A 25,143-nucleotide genomic window follows, 5' to 3' on the forward strand; every position below is an offset into this window, starting at 1 on the left:
GAGACCCTCTCCCTTCCATCTCCAAGCAGACTTCGTGCTACTCCTTGAGCTGCATTTGACTCTCACCAGGGCCCCCTTCATACACAAGGGCTGGCCTGGGGTTCCAACACTACCTTTTCCTGGCTTCAGTATCCCCACCACCTCTACAGTTGGAACGAACAGTCTCTGCTTCTTTCTCTGGGAGATTGGATGTAGACTCAGGAGGCCCAGATTCTGACTCTGTTTTATCAGCTCAAATTGTTCAGTCTCCCTGGGCCTCAGTTTCCCCATCAGGAAAACAAGAAGAAGGGTCAGGTCTCATGGCATCTGGCCTCTGGGATGCTGAGGGGACTGCTCCCCCTCAGTCTGTCCCTAAGGGGCATGTTCCCAACCCGGCACAGCCTCTCCCTGCTCTCAGCAGTGGTGGCCTCAGGCCAGGGCTTGGAGGGTGAGGGGAGCCCAGGGGGAGCACTCAGCGGGACAAACGGACCTTCCACAGGCCAGTTGCTTAAGGGGCGGGAGGGGAGGAGTCCTCAGAGATCCTGTTTCAACAAACGTTTCTTTCCCGAGAAGGGGAAGGCGGGGGGAGAGGGGGAGAGGGACCTATTTAAAGCTACCCTGGTGCTCACTGTCTCTGTCTGTCTGCTGGGGTCTCTGGACACCCCAGGCTGGTGGTGTGAGCTTGGGATCCTCCCGGTGACCTCCCCCATCTAGATCCCTCAGCCACTCTGCCCCAAGATGGGCCGTGGGGTGAGTATCCCCAAAGAGCAGGGGCCTCTCTGGGGGGAGCAGTAGGGCTCTCTGGATGGTGCGGGAGGCTGGAGGGAAAGGATGAGGTGGGGATGGGATACGGAGGGAGGAGCAGTGGGCTGGTTTGAACTTGGAACTGACAGTGTCCCAGCTACCACTGTGTGCACAGCCCTACAGCACAGACCCATAGCGCTCAGCCGCCCAAGCGCTGTCCTCTCCACCAGCACCCCCAGCACTAGCCCCGCAGCCCACCACTCGCATCCCCTCCGGCCCTCCCTCCACCCCCTCCCTCATCTCTGTCCCTGCTCCTCCAGCCACATCTCCACGGTTCCTCCTCTCTCACCGCATCTCCCAGCCTCCCAGCTGAAGGGACAGTTGGTACTGTTAATCCTCCCCGCCTTCGCCACCCTCTGAAAGTATCCATTCCTCTGGGAGTCCCAGCCTGAGAGGATGGGGGTCCAGTCTGAGGTTGGAGAGAGGGGCAGGGGCCATCCACTCCAGAGTCACCAAGCAGTTCCGGACACCAGCTCCAGGGGCCCTGAGCTCCAGGGACAGCTGGGCGGAGGGTGCGGAGGAAGAGTGATGTGCCCCCAGCCCCTCGTCCAGCGCCCCCGGATGTCCCGGGCAGCATTGTCCTCTGGCTGCAAGCCATGTGCTTTGAGGACTTTCCCAGAGGCTAGTGAGAGCCGCCGGCACCCCCCTCAGTCCACCCCATCCTGTGGCATTCTGCAGCACTGGGTATGCCAAGGGGAAGATTAACAACTACCAGGGAAGGGGGGTGGGGGCCAGGGCCAGGGCTTTGAATTCTTGGAAATGAAATTTCCATATGGAGAAAAGTGACCCAATCCCTTTACATCCTGCGCCTGGAGGCTTTCCTTTTGTGGAATGCTGGCAGAAGAGAGCAGGGAGGGAAAGGGCCTGGGGAGCGACGGGAGGGTGCTGAGGAAAGAAGGTGCCTGCGGGGAGCTGTAGGGCGCTTTGGCCCCAGGGGGGTCAGGCAAGGACATGGTATCACACTGAGTTTAGCAGCTGAGAAAACTCGGAGCTTGGACACCAGGTTTCCTGAGCTAGGGTGGGAGCTATAAATAGAACTGGTGTGTGAGTGTGTGTGAGTGTGTGTGTGTGTGTTTTCATGTGTTCTTCATAGGCTGCAGTTGATACAGACATTCATGGGTGAGCACCTGTGTTTGTGTCTTAGCAGACAAATTTGCAAACGTGCAGACCTTCAAGCATGAGTGAGCATAGATGTCACGGTGTGAGGGCACGTGAGGTCTGTGAAGAGCTGTGTCTGACGTGTGGGCTTCACAGAGGAAGAGCTCACAACCATGGGAAGATACTGTCTGGGGACCTTCAGCTGCACCTTGACGTCTTTTGTTCCCCCAGGGAACGGGAGTCCCCAGCTGAGGCTCAGGACCTCGAACCTCTCCCCTCCTTCACCTTAGCACAGGGTGGACCCAGCTCAAGAGGTCCTGCTTGAGAAGTGATTTGACCTTGACTTCTTCATGGCTCTGTGCTACTCCCCCAGCATCCCTGAATTCCCTTCCCATCCACTCCCAGTAGCGAGTCAGGGAGCAGGTCTGGTTCTGTCCAGACTGAGGCTGGGGAGAGTGGGGGGACTTGGGGGGGGGGTAGCTTGGAGTTCACCCAGCCAGGAGACCCCTGAAGAGGGAAGGCACCCCCCATGCAAATACCCCTTTTCCCTGCAGAGCAAGGGCTCACTGTCACCTCACCACCCTGTGACTGTGAAGGGCAGCATGGGAGTTGGGGGAAGGGACGGCCCTGGTGGGAGGGAGCCCGGCCTGCTCCAGCTGCCACCAAAGGGCAGCGGTGGGGGGGAGGGCTGGCTGATTTCCAGCTGCCCGACTCTGTCCCAGCCCTGGGCTTTCTCAGAAAGAACTCTCTGTTCTCCTTCAGCACTCAAGGCCCAGAGAGGGGGACTTGTGGACTTGTGGATGGGGGAGGGAGGAGGGGAGGGGAGTGGTCCTTGCTTCCTCTCTTTCTTTCTTGCCTGGGCAGCCCGCTGGCCCTGAATCTCCGCAGGCTCCTGGCTGCAGAGCCTGAGATCCCTGCCAGGACAGGAGGGGGGACGGGGCAGTGTGTCCGCAGCTCTGTGCCTGCCTGCAGGAAAGCAGGATGGGCACTTAGGGAAAGGGGCTGCTGCTGAGAGCTTCTTTGCTTAGCCACCATCTGTACATGCCAGACGTACATATGTGGGCTGGGAAATTTTTTAAACCATGCCTTTGATTCTAATTGTCATGAACTTTACTTCATGCCTGTATGTACAGAAATTCTCTGGGCTCTGCTCCTGGGCCCCCAGGCACAGCCCCCTCCTCTGTGAATGCCCAGACCCTGTTCCTGCCCCGGGAGCTATGGAGGGTCTCATTGAAGCTTATCCACCCCAGTCTCTGGCCTCTTGTCTCTTCGCTGCTTTTCATCCGTTTCTCAGTGCTGTCCCACCAAGGACAGAATCCAAAGCATTAGATTTGTGAATCCAGGATGTTTCAATCCATTCAATTAAATGAGCCCCCCTGAGCCACCTGGGGAAGCGAGAGGCAGCACTACTCACAACCCTTTCCCACTCCTACTGTTGGGCTGCTTCAGTCTCCCCAGGAAGATCAGCCTTCAGGAAGCTAAAAATAGCCTTGATCCATAGATGCTTCACATGGAAACAAATGCAAGAGTTACTGATCACCTTTGCTGAGAAGAGCACTTCTGAGCAACACAGCCTGCAAAGAGCTCATATCCTTCTAGATCATTAGCGTCTGGGTGATAACGGTGTCCACCTCTCACGGCACCTCCCCCACCCCAGTTCCTGATTTCACTGGTCAGACTTCTGTATCTCCAGGTGCTAGATTCGTGATCTCTTGTGATCAGGGCAGCTGCCACATTACTTGGATGGCTCCTCTTTGATGGAAAAAAAAAAAATGTATCATCCCCAAGCACAGTGGATTTTTAGGGCAGTGAAACTACTCTGTATACTATAATAATGGATATGTGTTATGCATTCATCCAAATCCACAGAATGTGCAACACCAAGAATGAACCCTAATGTAAACTATGGACTTTGAGTGATAATGATGTGTCAACGTAGGTCCATCCATTGTAACAAATGTACCACTCTGGTGCCAGATGTTGATGGTGGGGAGGCCGTGCAGGGGCAGGTAGGAGGTATATGGGAGCCTGTAATTTGTGCTCACTTTTGCTGTGAACCTAAAACTGCTCTGAAAGAAAAAGTCTGTTTTTAAAAAATGAATTATCCTGCAAAAAAAAAAAAAAAAAAAAAAAGGCAAGCACCTTGACTGTAGATCCCACCCAGGTGTTCCCTCTTTACAGTAAAAAAACAAAAAATGAATTTCATCATAGTATAGAAAAGCTCATTCGTGAAACCCTGGCATGGCCCTTAGGGTCCAGTGGAAAAGTGGAGGCACAGGACAGGAACTGAGCAGTGCCTCTGTGACAAGGACACAACATCCCGAGGGAGGTGGGAGGAGAGGAGCCTAGGGAGGTAGAGGGGACGAGAAGGCACTTGTCACGCCACCCCAGGCCTCCCAAGCTACTTCCTATCCTATCACCCAAGACCCCTTGGAAGGAGAAATTCCCCACCCTCTCCCCCAGAAGGCCCCTGTGAGACCCTGGAAGCCTGCTGGCAGCGAGGAGACCGCAGGCCTGTAAGAGGAGGGGGAAACAGTAGCCTCGGGAGGCTCCTGTTAAAATGTTCACCTGACTTCACTAAAGGACCCAGGAATGCCTGGACCTAAGAGTTCCATGCATTTTCAGTTTTAGATTTATCCTGAGACAATTTTTTTAACATCTTTATTGGAGTGTAATTGCTTCACAATGGTGTGTTAGTTTCTGCTTTATAACAAAGTGAATCAGCTATACATATACATATGTTCCCATATCTCTTCCCTCTTGCGTCTCCCTCCCACCCTCCCTATCCCACTCCTCTAGGTGGTCACAAAGCACCGAGCTCATCTCCCTGTGCTATGCGGCAGCTTCCCACTAGCTATCTATTTTCCATTTGGTAGTGTATATATGTCCATGCCTCTCTCTCACTTCGTCTCAGCTTACCCTTCCCCCTCCCCATGTCCTCAAGTCCATTCTCTATGCTCAGAGACAATTTCTTATATTTTTAGACAAACAGGGCCCAGTTCCCTCCTCACCCAATTGTGCTCTGGGGCTTCAAGTCCTGTGAATTGCCTCTTGCCCAGTCGCAATTTTTCTTTTTTTTTTCAGCCCTGAGGTCAACTTTTATTTCTTGGCTGACAGGACTTGCAGACACATGATCTTCCCAGCACCTTTTATCCTGCCCAAGCAGCGGCAGCCTAGTCCCAAAAGTGCCATGGCCAAAGGGGTTGGGGAGTCACTTCACATTCCAGGCTGGAGGCGAAGGGGGGCTTGGGGGTACTCCCCACAAACCTTTGCCAACAAGAGGCCATGACTCACCCCAACCCCAAATCCTGCATTCTGGTGGGAGGTGGCACCAGGATGGTGAGGGCTCCCAGGACACTGCGTGCCCATTTCCTGGACGCACTGATCCTCCGACTACTGATTTCTCAGTCCGTGAGCCCTGCTCATCCCATTTCCACACTCCACCACCAGACCCTGTGGCTCCCTTCCTCCTCCAGACACTTCCCTGCCCTGACCCCTGACTCCCCAAAGACTCTTAATTGTGCCCCCCCCCCCAATTCCTAACTGTTTCTACTCCTCTCTGAGTAAAGCAGCCACGGTGTTGGGACAAAGACATCCCTACAGGGTACTGCTCCCTCAACGAACCCCCAGCCCTGTCCAGTCCCTTCTACAATTCTAAATAGTGTAGGATGGTGGTTTTTAAGGTTTTTGTTTACTTTGCTTTAAGAACAGGGTTCTTTCAACAAACAAAATCTTAGCATGAGCCCGACTACTCAAAAGCTAAGAGTGGGCTCCTGAGTCCTGAGCCCCTCAGCCTTTCCCGAAGTTCAAATGTAGAGCCCTGGGGTTCTGTTAATAGTTTTCAAACTGAGGGCCTGGGGTCCCCGCCACCCTGAAACCCCCTTTCCTCCCCTGGGATGACCACTGACTTTGAATCCACTGGCCCCCTCACTCCCAATGCCTGGAGTCCCAGGCTATCCAGTGGGAATAGAAGCTCCAGCCTCCAGCCTCCCTGACTCCCTGGGCTCTCCCTTCCTCTTGCAGGCTGGCCGCGAGTACTCACCTGCAGCCACTACTGCGGAAAATGGGGGCGGCAAGAAAAAACAGAAAGAGAAGGAGCTGGATGAGCTGAAGAAGGAGGTGACCATGGTGAGCCCCCAGCCAGGCCATGGAAAAGGGCTCCCATGCTGGGAAAGCTGCCCCTCAGGGAAGCTCGTGACACAAACCTCCCCCATGCTCCTTGCCTCACTGCTGTGCTCTCAGTACCCGCAGATGCGTTCTAGACACACACAGTCTGCCTCCTTCCCCAAAGCAACTTGCTTTCTCTTCTCCAGGACGACCACAAGCTGTCCTTGGATGAGCTGGGCCGCAAGTACCAAGTGGATCTGTCCAAGGTCAGTGAAGGGGCTTCTAGGGAGGGCACCAAAGAAGTGAGAGAACCACGCAGCCTCAGGGTAGAAGGGGCCTTAAAACTCAAAGCCAACCGTCTTTACAGTTAAGGAAACTGAGGCCCAGAGACAAGGGACTAGTTGGTGGCAGGGCCAAAGCTAGAACACAGATCCACTGCTTCCTGGTCTACAGCTCCTTTCCTGAGTGCCTGGAAGCCAGAACTCCTTAAAACCCAGGACCTGGAGGGCCTCTGGGCAGGGCTGTATCCCAAGCAGCTTCAGTGACACACCTCCTCTTGTGGAACTGACATACACGCAATAGTGGGGGAACCCATGACTATTATCAGAGTAATGCGTTGGGCGCTGCTGTGCATGTAGCGCTGGGATAGATGCTTTACATACTTTCCTCTGATCCTTACAACAAGCCAGGTGTGGAGACCTGTTCATTAAAACAAGGAGACTCAGAGAGAGAGTAGCTTCCCACGTTCATATCAGTAGTTAGTGGCACAGTCACATTGCCAAGCCCATCATTGTGAAAAGTAAAAAAATCGTTCATCAGAAATGTAATGGGTGCATACCTCCTCCTGTAGGCCTTCCCTGACTGCCTTTTTGAAAATTCTACACCCCCTTCCTTTACCTTACCTTATTTTTTTAAATAACACTTTTCACTATCTGGCAGTAATGTCTATTTATAGTGTGTTACCTCATGAGATCATAAGCTGTACAAGGCAGGAACTTGTGGGTCTTGGCCATCTCTGGATCCCCAGCACTGACCATATTGCCTGGCATGTAGTAGGCACTCAATACACATTTATTAAATAAATGAGGGGACAGATAGAAAGAGAAATAAGAAGTGGCCTCTGCATTCAAGGAGCTCAAAGTCCCGCAGCAGAAAGGAAGGCAAACAGAATTCCAATGCCATATAGGGAGTACAGCTCTAGAATCATGCCTGGGATACAATGGGACCCAGAGAGGGGGCATGTGAGCCAGCCTGGGGCTAGGGCAACAGGGTCAGGCAAAGCTCTCTGGGGAAGGAGATGGATGGTGACCAAAGCTGTGTGACATTCATGGTCAATAATGTAGGACTCTTCTTGAATCCTTGGTGAAGGGGGGAATCTGAAGGCAGAGAGATGGGGATGGGAGGTGGAGATCAATTGAGATGTCTTTCCAGGGAGTCTTATCAAGGCTGCCTCCAGAGGAGATTATTGTGGCCCTAACCAAAATGTGTCTCAACCCAAGGCTGACCAGAGGTGGGGGGGACCACAGCCAAAATCTTACTCAGCCTTCAAGTCCTCCAACACCCCTTGCAAATGCTACCTCCTCCTTGTGGCCTTTCCTGATGGTCCCCTACCCCTTCCGACCAGGTGGGATTTTTCTCTCCACCTGGACTTTATTCTGCTGCCAGGGAGCTGGTGGGAAGTGATGAGGGGCATGGCTTGTTCCAGATGCGAGCTCAGCTCCCACACCTCTCCTTGCCTCCCTCAGGGCCTCACCAACCAGCGGGCCCAGGACATTCTGGCTCGGGATGGACCCAATGCCCTCACCCCACCCCCAACCACCCCTGAGTGGGTCAAGTTCTGTCGCCAGCTTTTCGGGGGCTTCTCCATCCTGCTGTGGATTGGGGCCATCCTCTGTTTCCTGGCCTACGGCATCCAGGCTGCCATGGAGGATGAACCATCCAATGACAATGTGAGCCAGCATGCCTGACCCCTGGACCAGCCCATGATTCTGTCCTCCAACCCTGAATCTCCAGTACGGTGGGTGAGGGTCAGGGAGCAAGACCTTCCTGTACAGTCCAACAGCCCCTCTGTTCTTTAGGCTGAAAGGGGGTGAGACTTCTATACATATCTACAGACACTCCTCCTCCAACACAAACATACACAGTCATTCAGGATTGAGACAGCCCCTCCCTGTTCCTTCACACATGAGTGGGCTTGTCTGCATCCCTGGGTCTTTACCCCCTAGAGAGGTCCTAGTCCTGGGAACTCCCTATGATTTTCCCCACCCCCTCCAGTCTTAAGAGGCTGGGGATTAGAAGGTTGAAGGAGAGGTTGGAGAGAAGGACTTTCTTCCACCATTCTCACTCCCAGATGCAGACAAAGCGGGGGCACTGAATGCTCATCCTGAGTGGCAGCTGCCCCTCTAGGGTTAGGAAAAGGGCAGGTCCCTCAAAACCTTTCTCCTTACCAGCTGTATCTGGGCGTGGTGCTGGCAGCTGTGGTCATCGTCACTGGCTGCTTCTCCTACTACCAGGAGGCCAAGAGCTCCAAGATCATGGATTCCTTCAAGAACATGGTGCCTCAGGTAGATGGCGGAGCTGGGCTCCAGGCTGGGGCATAAGGTTTCTGGGAGACTCATCTCTTCAACTCCTTGGGCTCTGAGATGGAGGCTTGGGCAAAAAAGACCCTCCAGCTCTTCACAACAGGACATATCTTGTTGCTAAGGGTGCAAGGTCTGTCCTCCTTGGTGGGGTTGGAGGCGAGGTGGGGCACCAGCAAAAGAGGAAGGTAGGGGTAGAGATGAGCATCTTCTGAGATCCCTGGGGCCTCCCCACAGCAAGCCCTCGTGGTGCGGGAAGGAGAGAAGATGCAGATCAATGCGGAGGAGGTGGTGGTGGGAGACCTGTTGGAGGTGAAGGGTGGAGACCGAGTGCCTGCCGACCTCCGGATCATCTCTTCTCATGGCTGTAAGGTGAGGGGGCCAGGCCAGATCCACTGGCTGAGTCCACAAAGCAAGCTGTGTAAAGCTGAGAGGGACCTGTTAGAAGTTTGAAGTTTGGGAGGCCCAGGTCCAGATGTCAACACCTGCCCCACACTGCCCAACCACACCTTGTTTCACATATTACACGTATGCATCCTTGTATCTGTGTGTCATGAATGCTCTGCACCCCCGGTGTTTCTTTGATATCCACTTTATAGCAATCATGTATTGAGTATTATTATGTGTCAGATGCTTCATATACATTCACATAGGCTACCTAATTTAACTCTGCAAGAATGGTATAATCATGCCAGGTGGTTGCATGGGGCCACACAAGTCATGCCATGCACAACCCTAGCCGGTGCCATTTTCATTGACTACGGTGTTAATGGCACCCCCTGTAGTTGTGCAGTGCAGAGATTCTACTTCCATTCTCCATTTTACAGATGAGTAAAGGGAGGCAATGTTGGTTAAATAACTTGTCCAAGGTCACAGAAGAAGTCAGTGAGAGCCCAGATTCCAAACCAGAGCAGGGACAATAGCTGAGTAATGCTATAAATATGTGATGAGGGCAAGTGTAATTCTGTCTTGGGTGTCATGGAGACTGAGTGTGGCTGGAGTCAGGACACAGCTGTGTGTGCCTGAATGTGTCTGCCCATCTGATGACTCCACACTGCCTTCCTCCTCAGGTGGATAACTCATCCCTAACAGGCGAGTCGGAGCCCCAGACCCGCTCCCCCGAGTTCACCCACGAGAACCCCCTGGAGACCCGCAATATCTGTTTCTTCTCTACCAACTGCGTGGAAGGTGAGAGGCTAGCCTGGTGGGGAGCCCCTGGTCCCAGCATCAGCTGAGGGAGGAGCCTGCATCTTGAGCCTCCAGGCAGGACTGGGGGCTATGGCTGTACTTACTTGTCAAAAGCCCGGCTATGGAGGAGGGAATTGAAGGGGCAGAGAGCCCTGAGTACTACAGAAGTAGTCCCCCTCCAGAGAGCAGGGAATTGGCTGGGGCGGCATGACTCCAGGGAAAAGTCACCTCCCCACAGAAACAGCTCTGTTCTGCCCACCCCAGGACAGCACAGATTCCCAAGCCTTCAGATATGGGCCAAGACCCGTACACACATACACATACGCACACACGCGCATGCACACACACACGCACACGCCCCAAACCATCCTTGATTCCTAGAAGTCTCTGGTTTGACTGATGGCTTCCATCTCTCCTGATTCTGGGACTAGTTCCTTCATTCTCTGGCCCTTGCTTTGACCAGGGCCCAGGCTGGGGAAGGGACAGGAAAGCTATCAGTCCAGGTGAACATTCAGGCCTTCCTTCAGGCTGCATCCTGGCCTGCGCTTCACCAAAAGAAACTGTTGGTCATGCACAGGCTGCCCGGTGTGCCCCACCACTGCTCTGGGTTCTAGAGATGACCAAAGGCCAGGAAGAGCTCCCAGAGCTGCCACCACTGAGTGGCCGGAGTCCAAGCACCACCAAAACCCCTGCCCTCTTTGGTTGTGCCAGTGAGCAGAGTCGGGCTGACTCGGAGAGGGAGGCCAGGGCCAGAGCTGGTGGGAGGAAGAGGCTGACTAGACCATGGGCCTCAGAAAGTGGGTCAGAGGAGGCCTTGCACACCACTCCTCACACATACCTTTCCCTTCCCATTTCTCATTTCTCTTCAGTATGTATTCTGTTTCTCTCGGCTTTCCCCCTCCTTCAGCAAGTTAGAATCATAGTGAAAAATCACCACACATTTTCCCCTAAATTCTTAATGTACTGAGATTCTGAAATTTGCTCTACATTTTGCACAATTGATAAAAATGCCTAGTAAAACATGTCCATTGCTTACTCTGAACTGGCTTTGAAGGGAGGAGAGGAAACGAACGGAACTAACATTTGTTGAGTGCCTACTATGTGCCAGGCACTGCTCTAGGTGTATGACAACACCGTCTCATTTCATTATTAAAGCAATCCCTAGGTAGAAATTCAAAGGTGGATGCAAACCCAGGTCTGGCTGGCTCCGATGCATGCTCTTTCAACTCCAGCACACTTCCTCCCCTGAAGACCCCTGGAATGTCTACATAAGGGCTAGAGATTGCCTAGCTTCTTCTATAGAGATTCGTGCCTAGTGTTGAGAAAGAAAAACTTAAGACTACAGGGAAAATCCATAAGTGCTTTACTTTGTGTTTGTAATATATTTTTGGATGATAACAAGTATGAGATTGATTTGACTGAAATACCACAGGCAATACTTTTATGTCATTTACTGAATCTCCTCAGTTTGAACCTCGAATTTATTTGCAAGGTTTCTCCCCAGGCCCAGGTATAAGAGAAAATACTTTGCTGTTGTATTGAGTCTGGGATTGGCCATCTATGCTGGGAGAGGAAGCCAAGGGAGGTACAATCTAATCACAGTGACTCACAGTCTTTGGCTTGCTTACTCTGTGATGGTTTTCCTCTCCCAGGAAGTAGGATGAGACTTCAGTTCCTGGGACCCCAAGGCACCCAACCTCGTGTCCCTTCCTGTGTTGTAGGCACTGCCAGGGGCATCGTGATTGCCACAGGTGACCGGACGGTGATGGGCCGCATAGCCACTCTGGCCTCAGGCCTGGAGGTCGGGCGGACACCTATAGCCGTGGAGATTGAGCATTTCATCCAGCTGATCACAGGAGTGGCTGTGTTCCTGGGGGTATCCTTCTTCGTGCTGTCCCTCATCCTGGGCTACAGCTGGCTGGAGGCAGTCATCTTCCTCATCGGCATCATTGTGGCCAATGTGCCTGAGGGGCTGCTGGCCACTGTCACTGTGAGTGGGTCAGGCCAAGGGGTCTCCAGGAGAGGGCTTTGCTACCCTGCATCAAAAGCAAGAGAGGCTATGGCTTCTCTGCAATTTTTTTACTTCCAGCCCCTAAAATCACATATTCGATTCTCCTTTAATACATGGCTTAGAATGTGAGTCTGAAAAATTTCATTTAATACATGGCTCAGAGTTTGAATCTGAAAGGTTTTAAGTTGGGCTGTGCCTTTGCTCTCAGTTTCTCTCCCAGAGCTTGTCCTGGTCACCTGTTCTCACAACCCTTGTACCAGTCATCTCCCCACTGCCCTCTGGAGCTCATCCTGGCTAACCCTCCTGTCAAGGCTCTCTCCAAGGTCACCAGTGACTAATTAGCAAATCCAGTGACCTTTCCTCAGCTCCCATCCTTAGCTCTGCTGCTGAAATGGATACTGCTGTCTGCCCTCCTAGCATTCTCTCCTTCATTGATGACTGTGACTCATCACTACCCTGGTTCTCCTCTCCCCAGTCCCCTGCACTGTCTCCTCCTCCCCACCTCCACCGATCCTCAGTCCTCAAGGCTCTGCTTTCCTCCTGATGCCCCTGAGTAAGCTCATCTTCTCCCAGTTTCTGATGCCTGTTTGGTGTTGATGACTCACACATACCTACACCCTGTTCTACTCTGGCCCTCTCTGGAGCTCTGGCCAAATATCTTCAACTCCCTACTGGACACTTCACCTAAATATACACTCATGATCTCAGCTCAACACGTCTAAAATGGAACACATGGGCTTCCCTGGTGGCGCAGTGGTTGAGAATCCTCCTGCCGATGCAGGGGACACGGGTTCGTGCCCCGGTCCGGGAAGATCCCACATGCCGTGGAGCGGCTGGGCCCGTGAGTCATGGCCACTGAGCCTGCACATCCGGAGCCTGTGCTCCTCAATGGGAGAGGCCACAACAGTGAGAGGCCCGTGTACCGCAAAAAAATAATAATAATAATTAATTACTTAAAAATTTTTTTAAAAAATAAATAAATAAAATGGAACACATTCATGACTTACACCTAGGTCTCTCTCAGTGTTCCTGGAGTAGGATCAAGGGAGGAGGGACAGAGCCATGGTCTGGGGTAAGGACATGGATATCTCCAGCTTCAGGCTGAGCCCTTTTTATTGCCCTCTCTCTCTACCAGGTGTGTCTGACCCTGACAGCCAAGCGCATGGCTCGGAAGAACTGCCTGGTGAAGAACCTGGAGGCGGTGGAGACGCTGGGCTCCACCTCCACCATCTGCTCCGACAAGACGGGCACCCTCACCCAGAACCGCATGACCGTCGCCCACATGTGGTTTGACAACCAGATCCATGAGGCCGACACCACAGAAGATCAGTCTGGTGATTGGGTGCTCTACCCAGAGTGGGAGGAGGGGACCGGAGGAGGTTCAGGGCACTGGACTGGCGGGGCAGGTGGGGTGAGATAAGAGGTCTAAAGGAGAGCCAAACTCCTGCTTCTCTCTCCTTTCCTCCCAGGGGCCACTTTCGACAAACGATCCCCCACGTGGACCGCCCTGTCCCGGATTGCTGGTCTCTGCAACCGTGCTGTCTTCAAGGCAGGGCAGGAGAACATCTCTGTGTCTAAGGTAGGGGGTCGGGGGATCGCCACAGCCTGCCCACTTTGCTGATGCCCAGCTTCCTCTCTTGCACCCTGTGGCTGCCTCGGGGACATCAGTGCCCTCCCTCCTTGGTCCTCCACTGTGACACTGAATTCTCCTTGTTGGCAGCGGGACACAGCTGGTGATGCCTCCGAGTCAGCTCTGCTCAAGTGCATTGAGCTGTCCTGCGGCTCCGTGAGGAAGATGAGGGATAGAAACCCCAAGGTGGCGGAGATCCCTTTCAACTCAACCAATAAGTACCAGGTCTGGTTTGGGTGCCAGGACAAGGAAAGAGGGAGAGATGGAAGTGAGGGGCACACAGAGTCAAAGGGGAATCAACAGCAGGAGAGAAGGCATCTGATCACCCTCTCACCCCTGCATCATCCCCCGGGGCAACGTGGGTGACCAGATGTCTGGTTGCAATGACCAACCCCACACCCAGCTCCCAAACCTTCATTCCTTTACTACAACCTGTCACCTTCTCAACTCTTCTTCCCAGGGCTCCACATCCTCTGGCTCCAGTCCCCCAACCCTTCCATCCCATTCAGTTGAACCATACGTTGGAAATTTCCTTAGGGTATCCCTCAGCCTACAGGCATCTGTTAAATGCCAAGAATGCAGTCTCAGCTATGTCCTGTAAAAGCCATAGGGGTAAAATCCCCTAAGGCCAGTGTGGTGATGGGGCATGCTGATGACAAAGCCACCTCACCCCTAGCACAGTGCCTGTCCTAACTGATTAGAGTAAATATTTGCTGAGTGAATGAATGTCCTATGGGAAGGTGACTCTCAGGTTACAGGGTTAGGACTATGAGGTCCAAACACCCATCCACACATGGAGACTCTCCCTATGTTGACAATGGTTGATGGATCAGGGGTTATTTTATTAAGAGAGTTTTTCTTACCAGCCTCTGCTCTGTCCCAGGCCCCGTGCTGGGCACTGGAGCTTCAAGACAAGTGTGGCCCCTCTGTAACTGCCTTTCCTCTCTCCAGCTGTCCATCCACGAGAGAGAAGACAGCCCCCAGAGCTACGTGCTGGTGATGAAGGGGGCCCCCGAGCGCATCCTGGACCGGTGCTCCTCCATCTTGGTGCAGGGCAAGGAGGTCCCTCTAGACAAGGAGATGCAAGACGCCTTCCAGAATGCCTACCTGGAGCTGGGAGGACTGGGGGAGCGAGTGCTAGGTGAGGGGCCAGAAGCAGGGAGCAGGGCTGAGAAAGCCTTCCCTGGGATGAGGGGCTCTGGGGGCAACCCGGCAGCCACCTTGCTGCTCTCACTCCTCCCTTCTGTCCCCTTCAGGCTTCTGTCAACTGAATCTGCCCTCTGGAAAGTTTCCTCGGGGCTTCAAATTCGACACAGATGAGCTGAACTTTCCCACGGAGAAGCTCTGCTTCGTGGGGCTCATGTCCATGATTGACCCTCCACGGGCTGCCGTACCGGACGCTGTGGGCAAGTGCCGGAGTGCAGGCATCAAGGTACTAGCCTCACTTCGTCCCTCCTCCCAAACACCAAAAGTCCAGGGGCCGGAGAGGCTGCTGCCCTGGGGAGACCTGGGCCACTGTTGGCCTACTTCCTGCTGACTGAGAGGAGAAGCCATCCATCTTCAAGGAAAGGTCGGTCCCTGCCTTGTAGCTCTCACCCTTGTCCCTTTTGCTCAGAGTGACCAGTCTCCCACACCCATGCTTTCTCTCTGGCGCACGGCTCCTTCCATTCTTGTTTCAAGCCCATCAGTCACCCTTATCTTGGAGATCTGATTGTCCTCCCCTTCCCAGCTAGCTCCTACTCTCTCTAGCCCTTTAGGATGAGATTAGTAGGCTCTCGCCTGTGGCCGCTCACCTCCGCCCCATAACCCTGTAGACTAGCTCCGGTCCTCATTCCACCAAGCCTACCTCTCCCTCATTCTCTTCTCCAACTGCAATTGCTTCTCAATGACCACTCCCTTCTCTGTACGACATCTGTGCTGCATTCAACAAATATTTATTGTTTACTGAGCACTGTTCAAGGTGCTGGAGTTCAACAAACAAACAAAAATCCCTTCCATCTTGTCCTTTCTGTTTCCAAGATACAGCTCTTTACCACTCTTAACCTGTCCAGTTACCAATTCTGATGCCATTGCTTGTTCCTCCTTTTTCAACTTCTCACCTACTTCCAAATCAATTCAACTCAACCTGTCTACTGAGGGCCAGGGACTGCACCAGGCACTGGGGAAACAAAAGACAAATAAGATACAGTGCCTGGCCTCCGGAGCTCATGATCCCTCAGGGGAAACAAATGCCCTTAAATTAATCACAGAACAATTTTAACAGATAGGGTCTTTGAGCACCCGCTAAGGGTCAGATATTCTAATAATAAAAAGAGCCTATTGTTTTGTGAGGCTTTATATGCATCAGGCACTATTCTAAGCATCAAACCTGTATGATCTCATTTGATTTTCACAACAACCCTACAAGTAGGCACTAGTATTTTCCCTTATTTACAGAGACAAAAACTGAGACGCAAAGTAACATGCCCAAGGCCACAGAGCTAGTAAGTGGTAGAGCCAGGGTTTGAACTGAGATATCTGCTATTTTTTAACCATCACACTAGAGGGCTTATATGTATATATGCACATATATGTGATTTCTGACCCCTGCAACCACTCTGTCTCTAAGGTAGGCATCATTATCCCTATTTAAAAATAAAACAAGCTGAGACTCCAAGTGGGTAAGTAGCTTTCCCAAAATAAAACTTCTAGTAAGAGGGAGACTGGCTATAGGAAGCCTGGCCAGCTCATCCGGAAAGCCCGTGCACCCCTTCTCACCAGGCAGCCTGTTACCATGATCAGAACAGTCACCGAGGCCTGGTGAAAGCATGTCCAGGGAACTCGGAGCAGCAGGGGGCAGTTAAGTCCACCTCGGAGAACTGGACAATGTTTTACAGAGGGCATGATATTTGATCTGGGCCCCGAAGGGTGACGAGCATTTTGTAAGGCGGGGAGGGAGCAGAGGCGTGTCAAGAGCAGGGAACAGCGTGTACCCAGCCGTGGCTGGACTGCACGGGGCATGTGCGCGTGGCAGTGGGAGGTGGCCGAGGAGCACCGGAGATGGAGGCTGCAATCAGGGCCAGGGCCAGTTGGAAGGATTTTGCTTAAATGCCAGACTTGGGCTTTATCCTGAGAGCCACAGAGAACTGCAGGTGTCACAGGGCAGAGCTAGCCCTTAGGAGGCTACTTGGATGGAGAAGGGGCTGGATTTGGAGCAGAACTGGGGTTGGGGAGACAGCATAAGAGGCTACTGCAATAGCAAGATGATGGCAAGATGATGACCCAAATTAGGGCAGCGACAAAAGGAGTGGAGTAGTTACTTTTGAGAGATGTTTTGAGAACTTGGTGAGCAAACTCAAATGGGTAGGGGAGAAGATCCAGGAGATAAAGGGACTGAATGAATTGAATGGATAGTATCTCAGGTGGGGAGCGGAAGAGAAGGCTCCATGGGGGCGGGGAGTAGAGATAAGGAGTTCACTTCGCCCTGAGATCAGAAGGTCTGTAAGATGCCCAGGGGGAGATGTTTCAGGGAAAGTAGGAATATGGTGGAGAGCTCAAGAAAACGGGCCAGGACAGGAGAGTTCAGTCTCATTCCCACGTGAGTACAGATTAAAGACACGCTAGTCTGCTTGATTCTATTGCTCAGGAAAAGAGCAGGGGTGAAGAAAGGGGAGGGGAAGGAAACCCTGGGCCACACCAACAGAAAGGGCAAGTGGAGGAGGAACCAGTGATGAGGGGGAAGGTGGTGACAGGTAACCCTTAGTGAGTGTCCACCTAAGGCCGCTAACTCCTCAAGACAACCCTGAAGGAAAGACTCATCATCTCCATTCTGCTGAGACTCAGTGAAGGCACTTGGGGAAGGTCAGTGTTTCACCTTAGGTCTGCTAGGCGACACCAAAGCTGCTTCCTCATTCAGGTGGGAAAGCGCACCTGAAGAGGGATGGAGGGGAACTGGGAATGAAGGAGTCCATGGGAGCCAAGGGAGGACAGGGCTTCAAGGAGGGGGTGGTGGACAGTGCGAAACCCCTCAGAGGGTTGAGTAGGATGAGGACTGCCAAGGTGCTTTTGTCTTTCCGCTGGGAGGCCCGTGTGGCTTTTGGGGGTGGAAGAGAAGGCAGCGGGGCATGAAGAGGCTTCCTTCTCAGTATGTGTGGGATTTGCCCCACAAACCCCCACAGGCAAATGGTCTCCTAAGCCAGCTCTGACCTCCTGATGCTTTTGCAACATCCTCTTTACCAGCCTCTCAGATGCTAACCACCTTCCCCATCCGGCTTCATCCATTCTGCAACAGCAGCAATGAATATCATGGTTCAGTCAGGAATCACCTTCTTCCCACATTGTGAAGGGATGTCAGAGGCAGAGGAACAGGTGGTGGAAGGCAGCAGGGAGGGATGGGAGGGAATGTCTCCCTCCCATCCCTGCCCTGTCTGATTAGGATGTCGGCAGACCTCACACTGGGCACTAAGTAAACCATGTCTGTTCTGGTCCCCTGGGACCCGGAGCAAATCATGGGCCCCTTGCTAAGCCTTTGTTTCCTCATTGGTAAAATGAAGGAGCTGTTAGGGGTCCTCCCAGCTGTGACAACCTCATATCCCATGACATTCAAACTCTTAAACAATCCTTGAGGCTGCTTTTCCAAGGGACCCTCATTAACTTGTTAACTCTGTCAGAGAGGCTTTCCTCCAGTTAGGCAAACTATCTCTGATCTCCTGAAAACAACTTGTTGTCTCTTCCCCTCACCCATTCTCTCTCTCTCTCTCTCTCTCTCTCTCTCTCTCTCTCTCTCTCACACACACACACACACACAGAGTTCCATTATTTTGGCTGGGATCTTCCAGTCCCACCGTCTAGTGGTCTAGCTCTTCCGACTTTGGGAAAGGAATAAAAGGAGAAAAAAAAAAAAAAACCTTAATGCTGCTTTCCTTTTCTCTTTTCTCCTTCCTGCCAGGTGATCATGGTGACCGGGGACCACCCTATCACAGCCAAGGCCATTGCCAAAGGTGTGGGTATCATATCAGAGGGCAACGAGACGGTGGAGGACATTGCAGCCCGGCTCAACATTCCTGTCAGCCAGGTCAACCCCAGGTGAGGCTCTGCAGGACCCCTCCCCCATCGACTCAGCCTCTCCCACAGACGCTTGAACAGCCCCTGAGGGTATCTGGTCCTAACTGCCGGTTCCCTGGTCCCAAGCCTGTGGCCAGACTGTGCCACTGATTAGCTGTGTAACCTTGGACCTGTCACTTTACCTTCCCGAGCCTCCATTTTCTCAACTTCAAAATTAGTGTAGTATCCACGCTGCTGGTTGCTATAGGAGCGAGATACGTATAAAGGAAGTAGCGTCTGGCCCAGCACACTGTACTGATGACTGTGATGCTGCTGCGTGGTGAGGACTGAGCACCACCCCCTCAAAGAGAGAAATGGGAAAGACAGGTCACTGAGGGTCAGGGAGAGGAAGACTGAAGCTGTTGGGGAAGACCCGGCAGTGGCGAGGAGGGGTGGTGGGGTACCAGGGAATCAACAGGCTCTGCCTCTGCCTCCAGAGAGGCCAAGGCGTGTGTGGTGCATGGCTCTGACCTGAAGGACATGACGTCAGAGCATCTGGACGAGATCCTCAAGAACCATACGGAGATTGTCTTTGCCCGGACGTCTCCTCAGCAGAAGCTCATCATCGTGGAGGGCTGTCAGAGGCAGGTGAGCAAAGGGGTAAGGGTCAAGGCCAGGGCTTGCAGGGGCTGCACCCCCAGCCTGGGTGTACCTGGCTGTACCTTCTCCCCAGGGAGCCATTGTGGCGGTGACAGGGGACGGGGTGAACGACTCCCCCGCGCTGAAGAAGGCGGACATCGGCATTGCCATGGGCATCGCTGGCTCTGACGTGTCTAAGCAGGCAGCCGACATGATCCTGCTGGACGACAACTTTGCCTCCATCGTCACGGGTGTGGAGGAGGGTGAGGGGCTACACGGGCTGGGATGCCATCCAGGCTGTCTGAGCTGGCACATCTGCTTCCCTGCCTTTTACCCCAATTACAGACTCAACTCAGGATCTCAGGCATCCACCGCCTGCTTTAGCTTCCCTCTAACACAAAATCTCCCTTTGTTGGGTAGATGAGCGGCCATGCTTCAGGGGCTAGGGGTGGGGAGGGTCCCTCTGATCTCCCTGATGCCCTCAGAACCTCCCCACAGGCCGCCTGATCTTTGACAACCTGAAGAAATCCATCGCCTACACTCTGACCAGCAACATCCCCGAGATCACCCCCTTCCTGCTGTTCATCATCGCCAACATCCCCCTGCCTCTGGGCACTGTGACCATCCTCTGCATTGACTTGGGCACTGACATGGTGAGGCCATGGGTTGGAGGAGGGGACAGGCAAGGCAGTCATGGGAGCACAGTGGGTAAGGGTGGGCCACAGATGGAAAGAAAGGGACAGCTGAGCAGGCTGTGAGGGTTGCAGAGAAGATGAGCTCAAAGCCTGGAAGATGATAGGGTCTTGGGTCTCTTTTTTTTTTTTTTTTTTTTACTGTGTTGGGTCTTCGTTGCTGCGCACGGGCTTTCTCTAGTTGCGGCGAGCGTGGACTACTCTTCACTGCGGTGCACAGGCTTCTCATTGCAGTGGCTTCTCTTGTTGCGGAGCACAGGCTCTAGGCGCGCGTGGGCTTCAGTATTTGTGGCATGTGGGCTCAGTAGTTGTGGCTTGCGGGCTCCAGAGAGCAGGCTCAGTAATTGTGGCGTACATGCTTAGTTGCTCCACGGCATGTGGGATCTTCCCGGACCAAGGATCGAACCCCGGTCTCCTGCATTGGCAGGTGGATTCTTAACCATTGTGCCACCAGGGAAGTCCAGGGTCTTGGGTCTTTATAAGTGTTTGAATTGTGTCAAAGATTCTTCGCTGTTGATCATCCTCTGCTCCCACTCTCTCCCTTCAAATGCCGTCCTCTCCCCACCTGCCCCCTTGCACAGGTCCCTGCCATCTCCTTGGCCTATGAGGCAGCTGAGAGTGACATCATGAAGCGACAGCCGAGAAACCCGCAGACAGACAAGCTGGTGAACGAGAGGCTCATCAGCATGGCTTATGGACAGATCGGTGCGGCCGGGCCCGGGGCTCAGGAGGGAACCCCAAGAAGATGTTTTTCCCAGCCTTTGGAGGGATGATACCCCTGCAAAATTCCAGGACAGGGGCCAACTCCCCGAGGGTCAGGGATGTCCTTCTCTGGCCCATAGGGGCTGGCCCCATCCTGTTATCTTCTATGACCCAGGCCCTGCCCTTTGTCCTTTGCCCACCACCCACAGGGATGATCCAGGCGCTGGGTGGCTTCTTCACCTACTTCGTGATCCTGGCAGAGAATGGTTTTCTGCCTTCACGGCTGCTGGGAATCCGCCTCGACTGGGACGACCGGTCCATGAATGACCTGGAGGACAGCTACGGACAGGAGTGGGTAAGTGGAGCTGTGTAAGTGCAGATGCACACATATGAGAGGGTAGGGCTGAACGTGTGGCAGGAGTGGTCAGTCGTGGCCAATAGGATTGGGGGCTAAGGGTGGAGTAGGTGCCCAGGATTTAACATCTGCCCTGGACCACGCTGCACCCTGTTCCTACCCTTTCCTCTCACACTCTCACCTCTCTCTTCCTGCCCTCCCCCAGACCTATGAGCAACGGAAGGTGGTGGAGTTCACGTGCCACACGGCCTTCTTTGCCAGCATTGTGGTTGTGCAGTGGGCTGACCTCATCATCTGCAAGACCCGCCGCAACTCAGTCTTCCAGCAGGGCATGAAGTGAGCATGCCCACCAGGCAGAGCGCATTCAGGGCGCACTCACCCACCCACATCTGCTGCGGTCTCCGATTGTAGTTGCCCGGCTGTATATCCTTAGCCTTTTTTGGAAATAGTTGAGCGAAGAGGAAGGAGGGCTATGACTCTTTCTGATGAGTTTTCATTTGCTCCTAAAATCTCCTTCATATGGTCTCCTTCCATCGTCCTTCCTTTTCATCTTCTCCCCATACCTCTCCCCTCCCTCCCTTCTTCCTTCCTCCCTTCCTTCCTCTATCTTATACTCTATACTCACCCCCACCCCTCGGCCCAGCCCTAAATACAGGGTCCCCTGGGCTCCCCTCCACTCGGCAGGTAGCTCTAGTTTACAGCACTTGCCTTGTGGTGGTGATGTTGGCCTTGTGGTGGTGATGTTGTCCTTGTGGGAGCTGTGAGCTACTCAGGGTCAAGTTCTTGTAGTGTGAGTTACACCTGCCAGTCACTGTGCTAAGTGATTCACAGACATCGTCAAACCTCACAGTAGCTCTGTGAGGGAGGTATTATTTTCATTCTATGGATAAGAGACCCCTGCAAAAAGTTAAATGGTGTGCCTGGGGTCACCCAGCTGGAAATAGCTCAGCCAGCTCTGTTTCTGAAGCCTAAGCTCGTGACTACTACACTGGGTGGCTCACCTGTCACAGAGCCTGGCACCTGAGGGGTACCCAGTGATTCCTCTGCAGCTCCGGCCTGGATGGTGGTCAGTGCCAAAGGTATCACTCCCATTATCTTTCTTTTCTTCTACTGCAAACAATGGGCACAATTCCCCACGTGAGTTTTGTCACAATTTCTTAGTTTGAGAAAAAAAAATGCCAAAACTCCAGTGAATTTAATAGCGTTTGAGATCCTAGGGATAGGAAAGGGAAAAGTCTGTTAGATGAAGGAAGGAGACTCCACTGGGCTAAAAACACTAATGGGGACAAGGCAGTGAGAAGAGAACAAGGAGCAGAGGGTCCAAGACACTAGGTGACTGACTGTGCAGGGCATGGGTGACAGAGCAAGCCGGGGACATAACCAGACCAGCTAAATCCTGCCCATCTGAGAGGCAAGTGGAAAAGAAACTAAACAAAAGTCAGACTGGGACAGGGAAGGAGTACTAATACCAACAAGAAACCTGGCCCGAGGCAGCCTTCGCACCTTATGCCCCACCCTGGGGTGTCTGGACCCTCAGGGGTCCTCAGAGATGCTCTGTGCATTATTCAAACAGCTTTATGGAAATAAAGCACTTCCTCTAAGAAGATTCCCAAGCTTACCAAAGTGTCATTGTCAGGCAGAAGCCTAAGTATGAACTATAGCGATCACATGTTAATGCACGATTCTTTTTGGAAGTCGTGTGTATGACTAATTAATTTTTTAACTGGGAAAATATATTCATTCCTTTTTTTTTTGGCCTCGCTGTGGAGCATTCGATCCCAACCAGGGATCGAACCCGTGCCCCCTGCAGTGGAAGCACGGGGCCCCAACCACTGGACTGCCAGGGAATTCCCTATATTCATTACTTATTAACAAATGCAGCTGGAGAGACAAAAATCAATTAAAATGTGGTCTTTATAGAGGAAAAACAAGAGGGATGCTTAATGAGTGAAAAGTTTGGGAACAACTGGCTTAAGCCATGAAGAGGTGCAGTGCATGAGATTATAAAATACAGCTAAGAATGTTCCACGTTCAAGAGCTCTCCACGCATTATCTCCCACAATCTTCCCAGCAATCGTAGGATATAAAGGTACTGTCTCCTCCAGAGAAGGAACATGAAGGTCAGAGAAGTTAAGCAACACTGCTTCCAACCAGAAGCTAGTAAGTGGCCTGGCTGGGACTAGACCCCCCCGTCCGACTCCAGACACTGTCCTCAGAGGCTTATTCTCTCCTGCTCTTCAGTTCTGATGTGGTGAATACATATTCAGCACTTTTTATCCAGTGAGCTTTCCCTTTCTGAGTACTTTACAAACATTCCCTTCTTTATTGAATATCTATGACCAACAACTACCTGGGGCTGAAGGAGACACTGAGAGGGTAGAAGACATAATTCAGTCCTGAAATGAAGGAACAAGCATCTTGCTGGGGAGACGACACTTTCAAAGGCCACGTGCCTGGATCAATAACAAGATTATAAGCTGCGTGAGGGCAGGCTCCAGGTCTCCAGAAGGAAGCTTGCATTGACCACAGCATCTCCAGCACAGAGCGTATCACTCAACACATAGGAAACATGTATTTGATGAATGAAAGTATGTGTTATAGACAATAATCGGAGGTAAAATCAGTAAGCAGAAAAATTAAAGACAATCTTTCTTTGGTTACATTTAGCACGAGAAGAAGCATTTGAAGAAGGCATGGGAAGACGTCATTTATAGCCTTTCCCCAGCGTTTCTTCCCGCCTCTTTCCCTTCCACCACCAGGGGTCAGCCTGGATCTCTGCCCCTCCTTGCCCTCCCCTCCAACGCTACCTACCCTTTGCCTTTCCAGGAACAAGATTCTGATTTTTGGGCTCCTGGAGGAGACGGCACTGGCGGCCTTTCTGTCTTACTGCCCGGGCATGGGTGTGGCCCTGCGCATGTACCCGCTCAAGTGAGTGTCTCTTTAGAAGGGCCCCCTGCTGGGATCCAAGTTCTGGTCCCTTTGAAGCAACCTCTGATGCTCTTGACACTCTCCTCTGTTTCCTCAGGGTCACCTGGTGGTTCTGTGCCTTCCCCTACAGTCTCCTCATCTTCATCTACGATGAGGTCCGAAAGCTGATTCTGCGGCGATATCCAGGTGGTAAGCACCTCGGCGCTGCACCCCGACCCCAGCAAAGTGCAACTCCCCACTGTGGCTACCAACCCATGCAGGGCTCCAAATCTGAACTCCATTCCTACTACGGATCCTTGCTCCTTTTCCTCAGTGCCCTCGGATCTTTGGGTCCAGGGTCCTAGGAGCCCTGACTCTGCTGAAACTCTTCCTCTCAGATTCCTGTCCCACCCAACACACAACTGGTCTCTGAGGCCCTCCGCCTTCCACCTGAAATCACAGAACATCAGAACTAGAAGGGCCCTCTGAGGTCATCTAGTCCCACCTCCACATTTTACAGACAAAGAGAGGGGCAGAGGTGAATTTATTCATTCAGGGTCATAAAGCCAGAAGCAGCAGAACTGGCACTACAACCCAGCCCTCCTAATTCCCAGTCATCAACCAAGTATTTTTTTTTCCCCAACAAGCATTTTTGATCACTTACTGGAGGTTGAAAATGGATGGCCCACAAGCCAAATATGGTCCATGGATATTGTTTGGTTTGGCTGCCCTATCTTGCATGGGTGTTTTTTGTTTTTTGTTTTTCAATTGGCTTAATATCTAAAACTTAAGGGCTTTCACATAAAATCCAAGTTTCTGGCTTCTCCTGAAAAATCACAGGTGCTGTCGATCCCAGGGCCCCATTTCTGGACAGCAACAACAGACGGCTGCCCTTTAGAAACTCACTTGTTACCTGAACAGCACCTGTTGCCGTTTGTATTTTCACCCCCAACAAAACCACTCAGGGCCCACCGTCCCCTGTGCTAAATGCAAGTCTCTCCTTCCCCCTAATCCATGGCCTCATGGAGTCCCCTCTGCCCCTCCCCTTCCACAGCTGCTTTCCTCAGCCCCTCCCCCAGGCTTCTGTTCTGCCTGGCCTCAACCACCAAGACCCTAGGGCATTTATCTCTTGTCTTCTCTAAGCTCACCCTGCAACCCCCATGCCTAATCTCTCTAACAGGCTGGGTGGAGAAGGAGACGTACTACTGAGCCCGTTGGAAAGAAGAGCCAAGCATGGGAAAGACGGTGGGGGGGGGGGGCGGGATGTGCGGTCCCTGAAGTAGTCGCAGAGATGGCATTGGGGAGGGGTGGGAAACAGTGGGGTGGCATTTGGGGAGAAGACTTGGGGCGACAGAATGAGGCAACTCAGCAGGCCGAGTCGTGGGGAGTGGGTAATTCAGCTTGGGGTGATTGCCCCAGAGGCCTGTCTA

The 25,143-nt window shown here is 52.7% G+C and overlaps 1 protein-coding gene across 3 annotated transcripts; it reads left to right on the plus strand.

Annotated features, from left to right (window-relative positions):
• The first annotated feature begins 717 nt into the window (after positions 1 to 717).
• Positions 718 to 24,922, plus strand: ATP1A2 (ATPase Na+/K+ transporting subunit alpha 2). Of its 3 annotated transcripts, XM_060088326.1 has the most exons (23): positions 718 to 729; positions 5,905 to 6,009; positions 6,195 to 6,254; positions 7,734 to 7,937; positions 8,439 to 8,552; positions 8,805 to 8,939; positions 9,638 to 9,755; positions 11,477 to 11,745; positions 12,902 to 13,100; positions 13,236 to 13,345; positions 13,487 to 13,621; positions 14,348 to 14,537; positions 14,653 to 14,828; positions 18,324 to 18,460; positions 18,916 to 19,066; positions 19,152 to 19,320; positions 19,556 to 19,710; positions 20,331 to 20,454; positions 20,661 to 20,806; positions 21,012 to 21,142; positions 23,633 to 23,734; positions 23,832 to 23,923; positions 24,894 to 24,922. In XM_060088326.1, the coding sequence occupies exons 1-23, from the start codon at positions 718 to 720 to the stop codon at positions 24,920 to 24,922; spliced, it is 3,063 nt and encodes a 1,020-aa protein (XP_059944309.1). The 3 variants fall into 3 exon arrangements, with proteins under 3 accessions (XP_059944309.1, XP_059944310.1, XP_059944311.1); XM_060088327.1 differs by lacking the exons at positions 6,195 to 6,254; positions 7,734 to 7,937 and having other exon boundaries at positions 5,905 to 6,000; XM_060088328.1 differs by lacking the exons at positions 718 to 729; positions 7,734 to 7,937; positions 8,439 to 8,552 and adding an exon at positions 8,693 to 8,714 and having other exon boundaries at positions 5,945 to 6,009; positions 6,195 to 6,247.
• The last annotated feature ends 221 nt before the right edge of the window (positions 24,923 to 25,143 follow it).

This window comes from Mesoplodon densirostris, chromosome 2, assembly GCF_025265405.1.
Source record: "Mesoplodon densirostris isolate mMesDen1 chromosome 2, mMesDen1 primary haplotype, whole genome shotgun sequence".
NCBI classification, from domain to species: domain Eukaryota; kingdom Metazoa; phylum Chordata; class Mammalia; order Artiodactyla; family Ziphiidae; genus Mesoplodon; species Mesoplodon densirostris.

Bases quoted from the DNA above. Each gene is read 5' to 3' on its own strand.
- ATP1A2 (XM_060088326.1), top strand. The intron at 19,321-19,555 runs GTGAGGGGCTAC...ACCTCCCCACAG, and splicing joins CGTCACGGGTGTGGAGGAGG to GCCGCCTGATCTTTGACAAC. The intron at 19,711-20,330 runs GTGAGGCCATGG...CCCCTTGCACAG, and splicing joins TTGACTTGGGCACTGACATG to GTCCCTGCCATCTCCTTGGC.